Genomic DNA, 11,946 nt, shown 5'->3' with positions numbered 1-11,946 from the left:
CATCTCACATTCTTCGTCTTCCACCTAAGCTGCGCAGAAAGGCCCAAATCACTACTTTATATCCAGACCTATAAAAACTTCGTAATGATTTGGTCGAGTATATGTGAATTCCTATAGGAAACCAATAGTTGTATCTTTTATTTTATTTAAATTTATTTCCTACATTTTAAATTCATTTGATTGTAAACTATGTGAATTTTCTAGTTGGTTACAAATTCATATATACCGTTATTTCTTCAGAATCCTCTGTCTCATATGGGAACTCTTCTTTGAAAACCAGGTCATTAATTTGGGCATCAAAAGCTCATTCTTTAGAACTTAAGGAAGGAAGAAGAGCCAGGGGAACGGAGGCTTAATAACATTGCGAAACCTGATGTCAACAAGGCTCTCCTTCAAGATATGTTCCTCTACAGATATTTGCAGGTACTTCAGTGGCTGGATTTCTTGATTTTGCTCATTGTCGACGAAAGCTGTGGTTATGCAACAACTACAAATTCAGTTGCGCCTTTGGCAATAATTTCAGGTCATATAGTCATAGTCGTTCATTTTTGAGTCGTTTTTGTGTTTGTGGGTTTATCTACTCTGTATCTGGTTGAATGCAACATTATACTAATCTAAGATAAACTAGATTTGACTAAAAAACAGATCTAATAGAAACTGATTTGAGTAATAAGAAAACAGGTGTCAGCAGGTCGGATTTGCACAGCTCTCGGTGCAGCATACCAAACACGCAACTTTCTGATGAACAGTGTCAATTATGACAGGAACACTTGTTCTGCTGCACTTCACACGCCCGCCCAGCTGGATCGAACTTAACGTATATCAAGTGTCAATCAACCAGCTAACAGGAAGTAAGGGAAAGAGACACGTCAATATCCAAGGCCGAAAAACAAAACCAAAAGGATCGCGTCAAGCTGCTTGGCTTTGGCGTACGGACCTACCAAAACTGCAAAACCACTGCACGTTAGGCCTGCCCGGCGGGACATACGTGTGGTTTGTTTTGCTTAACTAGTTCAGCAAAAGTTCCAAGTGCTGGCAAATCTATGTAAGCTTGTTGTTGATGGGTTCAGACACTAAGAACTGAGAAATCCCCACAACAAATTATGGCGCAGCTCTATTTTTCTTTCAGAAATCACACTTAAGGGCCATGCCCGTTAGAGTATCTCTAGCCGATCGCCTAAAATGCTACAGAGGAGTAAAATTTCAGGGTTACTCCTATAACCAAGACCTAGCAGATGTAGTAAACCGTACAATAGAGTAAAAAATTTACTACCCCACTCGGCGGCCGCCTATTTTAGCCGGCCTTCCACAGCTCGAGCAAACAATCTTGTCCCCTTTTCTGCCGCACCCACCCCACCCTTGTGTCGCATATACTCCAGAGCCATTCTTCCCGCGACCGCCGGCCACTCCCCGTCATTGCCGACCCTCCGTGGGAACCACCACATTCCTCATCCACTCGGATTTGGGCCTCTCTCGCCGTTATTGGCGTAAATCGGCAGATCTACGACTGTCGTCGAATTTGACGCATCCGGCCGCCGTCGTTGTCGCCTTTCTCATGGATTGGCCGGGTATTGAACCGCGCACCCTCGACAACGACTCTACACCGCATCTAGGTATCGCCTCTTCCTCTAACCGCTTGGATCTCACTAGTTGACGGACCATCGACGAAGCCACGCCCGGCCGTCAGCCGAGCTCGACACTAGCCTAGCTCGTCAGCTCTCCTCTGCCTGTCATCAAGTGTGACCACTTTTGGCGGCAAGTGCTGCATCGAGTTTTGAGCACGCTGAAGCATCCCGGATGGGTGTTCTTCAAGTGCGAAAAGTATGGGTGAGTGTTTGTTCCTACGGCTCGAGAAGAAGAGTACGTCGATCTATTGATAGCAACAAAATTGACAGATGTTGGTTCACTCCTTACTAGAGTAGAGACAAGATACAAGCTCGAGAAGCCAATTGAGAGAATCAACAATGGTCAAAATGAAGACATAGAGAAAATATTAATTCGAATAGTGGGAGCAGTTATCGAAGTTGGAATTTTTATTGAAATATCTAATTATGGTTCTTGTTTTTTTTGGATCGATCCTCTTTGCGAAGAATTGGTGAGTTATGTACTCCGGTGTATCAAGAAGTCGTTCAATAAAAATAAAAGGCAATGAAATTTATTTCAATGCCCGAGAATGAAATAAATTTGAAAAAGTTTACTCCACTAAATTTAGGAGATCTGCTCGGTCCGGCCAAAATTTAGTAAAGTAAAAATAGTCTACCAAGCTTTACTCGATGGTTTACTCCTCTACTTTTTAAGGGATCAACTAGAGATGCTCTTAGTCAGCGGCGGAGGCGGGGGGTGGCCAGCCAGGACCCGGGCCCTCCCCAACATCCTAATTTCCTTTGTATTATGCATATGACCAGTGACATATTTTTACTATTGCCTGTAGCCGGCCCTCCCAAACATCAGATTATATGCATTCCTGCCTCCGTCACTGCTCTTAGTGCAATATTAGTAGGTATATAAACTTGGTAAAAATCTTGTGCAAGTGAATACAAAGTGGAGCGTCACTCTTGCCATCGTTTTCGCGAACTTTATGTCGATAGAGAATATCCAAGCAACCCCAGAAATTTCAGCGCGCGTTGGAATGGAAAAAGTCAAGCTACCAGCGCACCGTACATGCGTGGGCTCGTGGTATATCCTGCGATCCTGGACTCTAGCGACGAGTCCCGCGTCGACGGCTTTCTACTGTGGCAGCATGCACGAAAGCGAACGGACTGTGTCGTGTCGGCGTGAACTACCGCTGCCGGTCATACACCTGTAACGCCGCGCAGTTTGGACAATGGGTGTGGTTGGTCTGCCGGCCACGGGCGCCGGTGAGGACTGACGGTGGTGCACGCACGGTGTGGATAAGGATGCCGATGCGCGCAGCCATTGGCATCCCGAGACTCCATAACGGGACACGAACCCACCATCCTTTTGGCGTATAGCACATGCACAACGAGGGAGTAGTTTTGGCTCGTGACTTTGATAGATTTCACAATAGTTTTGTACGTGTTCATCTATTCTTCAATCTGGCCAGCAATGGCAAGAATGAACGATCACGCGACGAGAACAACGACGGGGCTCCTCACAGCGTGGACTCCGTCGCTCCACGTGTACGAGCCTGCAAGATATTTCATCTTCAGACGCCGACTTCTTTTCCCCGTGGCCGCGATCTTTATCGTGAAGCTCTTCTTCTCCCCGGTGCGTGCGAAGGCGAGGCTCGTCGGCGAGACCTTCACGGAGAAGCCCATGGGCTCGACAACGGCGACGCTGTAACGCGCCCCGTGCTCGCCGACGTTGGTCACCGTCCGGTGCACGGTGGTGGACCCGTTGAGGCCGTGGATGGCGACGGAAGGGTAGTTGAGCTCGTGCGGACGCGGCGGGCTCGCCGGGCACGGGAACGAGTGGTCCAGCTGCGCGCCTTCGCTCGCGCAGGCGTAGAGGAGGTAGTCCTGGAAGGACGCGTCGTACACGAGGCCCGGGTCCAGCGCGTGCCTGGGCCTGATGTGGCCCGAGCCGTAGTCCATGGGCCCCGCCACCGTTCCGTCCGCGTTCATTATTGGGCCGCCTTCCGCGTTGTAGGCTGTTGCTGTAAAACGACACCCAAGTTGCATTCTCAAAAAAGTTGGGCCTATGCATGCAAAAGTTGCATTCTCAAAAGAAAAAGAAAAAGAACTTGGGGCCTATGCATGCAAATCGCGTTGCCGGAGAAGGGAAATTACCGGTGGTCATGATGGCTGACCGGAATGCGGCGGTGCTCCAGTCGGGGTGGGCAGACTTGAGGAGGACGGCGGTGGCGGAGACGTGCGGGCACGACATTGATGTCCCGGAGATGATGTTGTACTTCACCACGCGATCGTCGCCGTCGAGCTTTGTGGGCGACGACGCCTCGCTCCATGCCGCCAGGATGTTCAGGCCCGGCGCCGTCACGTCAGGCTGCACGCACACATTGCATGCAGATGCAGTTAGCACAGATAATCGACAAGAGTCATCTTGAGAAGATGCAAATGCAAATGGATGCCGTTTGTGCTTGTACCTTGAGAATGCTGGGCTCGAGGGCGTTGGGTCCACGCGACGAGAACTGTGCCATAACCGGCGACGGCTTCACGTCCACGACTGTCCTAGAGCGATCCAGGTAAGCGGTTGGGTTCGCGCTGGAGTTGATGTACTTGAGGATGGTGTTGACGCCGGCCATGGAGACTGCCGTTCCGGGGAGCACGTGCGCGTCGACGGGCACCTCGCTGCCGTACATCGGCGGGTTGCCGAGCACGATCGCCGCGCCGCCCGCCCGCTTCACCTCCAGGCCTTTGCCCACCCTCAGGCCGCTCCCCCTCAAGCACACCACGATTTTGCCTCGCACCTTCTTCGGCGAGAGCGAATTCGGCAGGCATTGGCTGCGTCCAAATACGAAATTTGAACCTTGTTCGATTAGCATGTGTGACTCTTGAGTGATTGTTACTTTGTTAGTACTAGTGGAGCATTTTTAAAGAGATTTCATTCAGTACAGTTGGTTTGTTAATTACTTGGTAACGTTGGCGGGAGTGCCAGGAACCACGGCGTGTGCTGCATAAACCATTGGATACGTCCTGTTCGCCGGCAGCTGATATGGTGTTACCGTTTGTCCCTGGTACGAAAGTACGGTCAATCACGCGTCAGTCCATTTTATTTAGAAAAAAAAAACAAGAATAACGTACGTTGCGTGACATGAAACTTCTTAGGCGCTTACCATGATCACCATGCCATTGCCAAGCCTGATCGGGGAGTTGAAAGAGCGGTCGATGCTGCTGGCGCCGACCGTGAGTATCCACGGCGCAAGGTTCGACACGGTGGCCGGCGCGGGGCCAGAGTTCCCACCGCTGCACACGACGACCACGCCGCGCCTGGCGGCGTGCAGCGCGCCCATGGCGACGCCGTCGTCCGGTAGCCGGGGCGGCTTCCCGTTGGACCCGATCGACACGCTCATCACGTCGACGCCATCGCCGACCGCGTCGTCCATTGCCGCGAGCATGTCGGCGTCGAAGCAGGTGTTCTCGATGTTGGGGTTGGGCCCCGGGATGGGCCAGCAGACCTTGTAGATGGCGAGGCGGGCGAGCGGCGCCCCGCCCGAGGCCGTGCCGGCCGCGAACCCGCCGAGCGCCGCCACGCCCGGCACGGTGCGGCCCGCGACGGTGGACGCGGTGTGGGTGCCGTGGCCGTCGTGGTCGCGCGGCGAGCGGTACGCGTAGGTGGTGTTCAGCCTGCCGTTGTGGGCCTCGTACGCCTTGAGGTAGTACCGCGCGCCGATTACCTTCCTGTGTACGTACGTACGATTAGGTAAAGAAAGTGTACGTACTTATGGACATTAAACTCAGGAAAAATATGTATGGACGAGCACAGTGACAGAAAATCGAGGTTAACAATCCGATTAACGATCATCTGATTTGGCCTATGCTAACAAAATCTGATTAAACAAGTTTGCATGATATCACGACGATTTTTCTGCAACTCTCGAGTCACGAGGGAGTAACATCTGACACTGTTAAGAGTTCACAGCGGAGTAACTACCGTGTGATTTCTTCATATCGCATGTTTGTTACGCTGCCGCTCCTCCTCCTCCTCCAAAAAAAAAGCTAGGGTTCCTGCCTCTCGCAGGCGCCGCCACAGCTTTGCCTCGTCTCTCATGGCCCTAGGCCAGGGGATGCAGTGGATACTGGCAAGGGCCGACGGGAGGGCTCTGATTTTAGTCGTTCCTTTCCGTTTTGTTAGGATTTGTGTCTTGTTTAAGATGGCGAGATGGCGGCGGCTCTCTGAAGATGGAATAAAGGTCTCCCTGCTTAGTCCCGTTCCGGCGATGCGTCTAGCATTGTTGGTGGGCGTGTGGTGGCGTGTCTCCAACAAATCTATTTTTGGTGAATTTGCTCGGATCTCATAGTTGTTCGTCTACTTTCGTGTGTCTTTAGGTTGGATCCTTCCGATTTACGTTATTCTTCATCAGCGGTGGTTGCTATTCTGCTGCGCTCGTCTGTCTTATGAGACCTTAACATGACGACTTTCCGACTGCCTACTACAACAAGTTGTACCCGACTCCAATGATGGAGAGACGATGACGGCGCCGCGCCTTCGACTTACTTCAGTGCTTGTAATTATCGAGGTGATCTGTAATTTGAATGTAATTTTTATTTTTTTTAATGTTTGTTGTACTGGTTTTCTCGGAAAGAAAATCTGACACTGTCAGGCTGACAGGGATCTCGTGTTACACGGACTGGGAGGAAGGCGTCACGGGGTTCTACCCAATCTGCCGCCGCAGTTGCATTAGAGGGAAAACTACTCTACGGCGGACTGTTTGTACGTCAGCTAAGCCATGCAGGCAGAGATTATAAAACAAGCTGTGCACTGCAGTGAGTCGAGAAGGCGCCAAGCTGGAGTCTTCAGTCTTGCTCCCGAGCTGGCCCGCCATCTCGGGTTTTCGTTCGGACGTGCACAGTCTGGTCCCGGCTGAAGCGTGCAGGCACCCACGCCGGATATTCTAGTTCGGATACATCGACATCGTAGACCGGCTATGTGTCTGTGTGTGGTGGTGGTGGTTCTCCTTTGGTCGTCAGTCGTCACTGTCTTGTCATCTCAATCATAGGTTGATGCACTGCATGCCAGCCTTTTGTTTTGTAAGCAGTCTTAGTTCGACATTGCTATGATTTTTAGTTTGACGAAGTGGTCGATCGATATGGTCACACGATGGAAGATGGCAAGACGCCATGGGATATGACCCCTATTTTCAGCAAAAAGAAACACACAAAAAATACTAGCCTGAATAGACCGACTAACCGATGTTCCAGCAAGGCGTCCATGGAATCCCACGGAAAAGCAGGGCCACGTACGAATGCATGATGCGGTGCGCACAAGTACATATGAATGCGTATTATCCAGTATTAACTACTAATAAGAGCTGATTATACCCGAATAAACCCACAAGCAGCCGGCTTAATTACCTATTGCAGGAGGAGGAATTGAAGGAATCTCCTTCTTGACACACCCCCTTCCACCGCGCGGGCACTGGCCCTAGCCCCTCGTCGCTGAAGCTCCTCGACTCCGGCCAGATCCCTGCAGTTTCAAATAGCCGCTTCTTGTCAAACGAAACGTCGACACGTGAAGGCTTTAGTTGATTGGCCGGAAGCACGCAAGTCGGTAGAGAGCCTTCTCACCGGAGTCCAGCATGCCTACGATGACATTCTCGCCGGCGTGAGCGCCGGACGGCAGCCAGCCCTGGCTGAGCCCTTCCTCCAAGCCCACAAACTCCCAAGACCTCGTGGTGTGCGGGGACCACCTCCCGTCGCTCCGAAAGGTAGACACTACCTCGGTCCTCTCTGCAGAACGCGCCACATGCATCAGCCAAACGCACGCACAAAGACATATAGGCAACAGTGGTGGATAAATCACAGTGTTATCTTGAGAAAATCCCTAGTGTCACTGTGAGTGCACATGTATTACCTGAAAGCTTTGTGGCTTCTTCCTCGGAGAGAAGAGCCGCGAAGCCATTTAGAGTGTGCTTGTAGCTGTACAGCAGCGACGCCCGTGCCTCCTCCTCGCTGGTGAACCACAGAGAGAGCGTCTGAATGATTAGCTGCGACTTGCTAGTATCCATTATCAGCAGGCAGCACACAGCAAATGTCGAGGACGATAGGTGTATGTATGAGCAGTGCACGGCCGCGCCATGTATCATACGCATATCGATTGATGGACGTGTACGTACCTGCCCTTGACGGAGAGGAGGAGGGCATGGTGATCATCAAGGATCGCCCCCTTTGACTTCGCTCCGGCGTCCTCGCCCAGATACACTATATAGACCTGTATATCCACAACGGCGGGCGACATGGAAGTTCATGGAAAATTAAGCATATGAGGGAGCTATAAACAAAACAACTGCGTCATGAAGGGTAGGACTGCCGGCCATGAACTAATCAAACTCAAACTAGACCCGTGAGAAATCTGTTGATTAACATCGAAAAATAGAATGATCGATCGAGATGATGACCTGGCCTTGCTTGGTAGAGGCAGAGGCAGTGAAGAAGGAGAAGAGACAGAGGAAGAGGAAGAAGGGAAGTCGGGACATGGCTCCTCCTGCCGTCTTCATCGGAACGCGGTACCTCGCGCGCTCTGTGTCTCGACGGCTTGGAGGCTGTTTATATATACACTATGCAGATTCTGTGGCGAGGCGATGGATAGGGCGAAAGGGACACGGTGGAATAGTTTGACTGTCTCTACCCCTCTGAGATGATACCATCTTTTGCTTCTTGTACGTATTTTATTGTTTGTATAATTTCCTGCTTTCTTCCCAGTATTCTTTTTTCCCTTTTGGCGAAAGAATCTCTCCGGTATTCGTCCTAGTGTCTAGCTTCAGCTTGAAGCTGTGGTGAGTTAATTAACTTGGATATTGTGGTCTGGATTGGATACATAAACTCTGCACTCTTGGCATTTTCACCAACAACAAAAAGAGCTAGCCTGGCTCTCATATCGCATCCACCAGTGTCTTAATTTCAGACAAGAATAGTGTCTTTCATCTCATGTCATGAAAAAATGCATTTATTTCGTGAATATGCAAAGGTTGCATATCTTTTCATTAATAAAAGAAGAGTCACAACATGAGAATACGAGCGCTCATGAGACCACGTACACAGAGAGACATGGTAGCGAGCGTTGGAGCACATAGCTAGGGGTTGCTCATCCCCGATCGGATAGAGGCTAACTCTCGTGGATGATGTTTTCGATCCCGGTTGAGCCGGCCTTTGCCCAAAGGCGAGCCTTGTCTTTGATGGTGGTGAAGAGACGGGTAACCGATGGCCGCTCGTTGTTGAAGATGCAGTTGTTTCGGTGCTTCCAAAGCCACCAAGCAGTGAGGATGATGAGGGACGTCAGACCCTTGCGAGCAGAAGCGGGTGTGTGGGCGCAAGATGTGGCCCACCATGTCTGGAAAGCTGTGTTTTCATGCAGTAGATCAGAAGATGATCTAGCCCAACCAAGAATGTTGTGCCAAACCTGCCGAGAGAATGAGCAGCTCGCCAACAAATGTTGCATGCTTTCCTTCTCTTGGTCGCAAAAGGCGCAAGTGGACTCGTGGGGTAGGCTGTGACAAGCAAGGCGCAAGTGGACTCAGTGGGGTAGGCTGTGACAAGCAAGACGGTCGGCCGTCCGAGAACGGTCCTTCATCGCCAGCCATATGAAGAACTTGATGCATAACAACACCCACGGTTTCCAAGTCGGCTTCCAGTGGGGGTCTCCGCAAGCACCAAGGAAGAGTGCCTGGTAGCACGAGCTAGCCGAGTAGGATGCCGATGAAGTTCGGGAAAATGCACTTATTAGTTATTACTAACATGTGCCATGCGTGTGTTGCAACGAGCATTTAAGCAAAAGGTGTTTCAAAAATACTAGATAAAAGAAAATCAACTATATCATTCGTGTGATGGAGAAATAGTCATAGTACATGTATAAATTATCTAACCAATGTGAGTGGCAGTGTCATTTTAGTGTGAACACTTGGGTTACTCCAATTTTAGTTAAAAGGCTTCATTGTTCATATCAAACTTTTGATGTTGCAAAAGTTGCTATAATTTAATATGATAAAATGATCGCTTGAATAAAGGAAACTGACATATTAAGATTATGAATAAAGATATTTTGGTGATAACCACGTATTTTTTTAATCACAAGAACCATTTTTAAACCATGTTCGCTTCCTCCTGTTCCATGTAAATGTTAAAGGGGGGAAAACTGCCAAATGAGAAATAAGCTGACCTAGCCATGCGAACGTCAATATAACGGTGTCTGCAAATCTGAAGTATAATCAGCAGTTTGCAAATTTGAACATTATCTCGCGTCTTATATCTCTAATTTAGTCCAAATATTGCAGAAGATATCAGAGAGACGTTACCCGAGTTTGAGTCTCTGGCAAAAATAAATTATTATCAACATAAATGTAGGGGAAAAAAGAGCAACACATAAAACCAGACTTCCTCTAGCTGTTATATGTGTCTCCATATTTTGTTTTCATATGGTGGTCAAATATGTTAGTGTAAATAAATAAGGAAAATAGGCAGTGCATACTTGGAGCCTTGTATAATATTTTGTGAGTAACAACAAATGATGAAGATATTTGTCATGGAAGATGTGTAACACTCCGAAGATCATGCTACAATAATCTCTCCCTAATGGTGGTCATGTCATCATGATTACTATGAAAATTGCCTTTTGATAAAAATCAAAGTCAAAGTCAATTTTTAATTGCAAATGAAATTATCATTTCTTCGAACAGTAAAACTAAAATGTTCACATTCTATAAATTCCTCAGACCATTGTCATGTTGAAACCAACTTATTTTGATTCATAAATAAATTCCTAAGAAATTAATAAGTGGTTCGACAGCAAATAAAATGTCCTTTTTATATAAATAAATGTTTATGAATTTCCAAACCACTTGAAATCTTGTGTGCTAATTCAAGTTATTGCTTACTATTTATGTACTAAAATTCAAGTTCAACACAAATCAAATGGTATTAAAATAAAATACGAAACAGAATAGAAAATAAGAAAACCAAAAAAAGAAACTAAATAAAGAAGAGAAGAAAGATCCTACTATGCCTTTGGGCTTTAGTTCTACAGGACTGATCCCGGCCCAACCCACCTCATATCCTCTCCCTCCCCACACTACAGGAAACAGGGGGAGGCCGTGGCGCCCATCCAGGCCTCCCCGACCGGCGATGTCGCCATGGCGCCCATCCCACGCCCCCCAAAAGGATAAGGTTGCGCCGTGCCCCCCTCGACCGAACCCTAGCCCCCACTCGAACTCCCCATTCCCTTTGGTCACAACTTGGAGTTCGCCTGATGTCATGGTCGCCATGCCGGCGTCGTAGCCGCGGCCACCGTGCGCCTCTTCGCTGGGGGAGACGTCCAGAAGAACCATAGTCGTCCACTTCTTCATCTCCACCCACGAGATCGAGCCCGGAGCCACCGCATCGACCGGACGAGGTCTTCTTCAAGCTCTGCCCCGCCGCTCGTCATCTTCGATTTCGACCTCATTGAAGCCTCCCCGAGCCCGCTGACTTTCTCTACAGCTGCGATGTGAGCTCCCCTTGATTCCCCATATGATCCCCCCTTGGATTTATGTCGTTTCACCGCTGCCCACCTGCACCGAACTCCGCCGCCCGCCATGGCCGACGGGCACGAGCACCCCGGGCTCCCCTACCTCGCGCCCGGCTAGCCCGCGCACTTGGCCACCCCGCCCTGCCCTGCGCCGGTCGCGCCTCCGCGCGTGCCCACTCGCGCGTGGACGCATCCCCGCTCGCCTCCGCGAGCTGCTGCTCATCGTTGCGCCCTGGCCTAGCCTTGCCCCACCTCCGGCCACTCCCTGTGCCCCGCGCCGGCGTCGCCTCTGGCCGCGACCTTGCGCGCGCCCACGTGCGCCCGTCCGGCCGTCGTCGCTCGTGCGTATCCGCTACTGCTTGCCGTTGCTAGTGCTGTTTGCTGCTGCGCAACTTGCTGCTGCTTGCAATGCCTGATGCGGCTGTTGCTTGCTTTTCCTGATGCGTTGCTGCTGCTGACTCTGTACAAGAAGCCGGCTTGTAGTGCTAAGTTAGATTAGGTTAGGTGCTAATCTAATTAGTTAGTCTAACTAGACGTTGACTGCTAGGTCATGCTCTAATTAGTTCAACCAACCAACCTCATGATTAGTTACTGTGAATGACATGTGGGTCCCCTTACTAAATAAATCTGTTTAGCACTTCAGTTAAAATATCAGTCAATGACAAGTAGGCCCCACGACCACTATTCACACTTTGACCAAGTCAACCATTGACTGTTGACTTGCTGACTGTGTATGCTGACTCAGCCACTGGACCCGCCCATCATTCTAATAGACTAGTTGTCCGTGTGTATAAAAAAATAATACAATGT

The 11,946-nt window shown here is 49.7% G+C and overlaps 1 protein-coding gene across 1 annotated transcript; it reads right to left on the bottom strand.

The window, feature by feature from the left end:
• Nucleotides 1–2,991: 2,991 nt before the first annotated feature.
• Nucleotides 2,992–8,246, bottom strand: LOC125544703 (subtilisin-like protease SBT5.6). The gene is made up of 10 exons (XM_048708446.1): nucleotides 8,036–8,246; nucleotides 7,754–7,848; nucleotides 7,492–7,589; nucleotides 7,206–7,367; nucleotides 6,993–7,104; nucleotides 4,754–5,318; nucleotides 4,551–4,651; nucleotides 4,064–4,421; nucleotides 3,750–3,963; nucleotides 2,992–3,616 (listed from the first exon to the last, which is right to left on the bottom strand). The coding sequence occupies exons 1-10, from the start codon at nucleotides 8,132–8,134 to the stop codon at nucleotides 3,084–3,086; spliced, it is 2,337 nt and encodes a 778-aa protein (XP_048564403.1). The 5' UTR covers nucleotides 8,135–8,246; the 3' UTR covers nucleotides 2,992–3,083.
• Between the last annotated feature and the right edge of the window lie 3,700 nt (nucleotides 8,247–11,946).

The sequence above is a fragment of the Triticum urartu genome, chromosome 3 (genome assembly GCF_003073215.2).
Source record: "Triticum urartu cultivar G1812 chromosome 3, Tu2.1, whole genome shotgun sequence".
Lineage (NCBI taxonomy): Eukaryota > Viridiplantae > Streptophyta > Magnoliopsida > Poales > Poaceae > Triticum > Triticum urartu.
The sequence above is the reverse complement of the archived record's forward strand: the minus strand, read 5'-3'. Positions and strand labels throughout refer to the sequence as shown.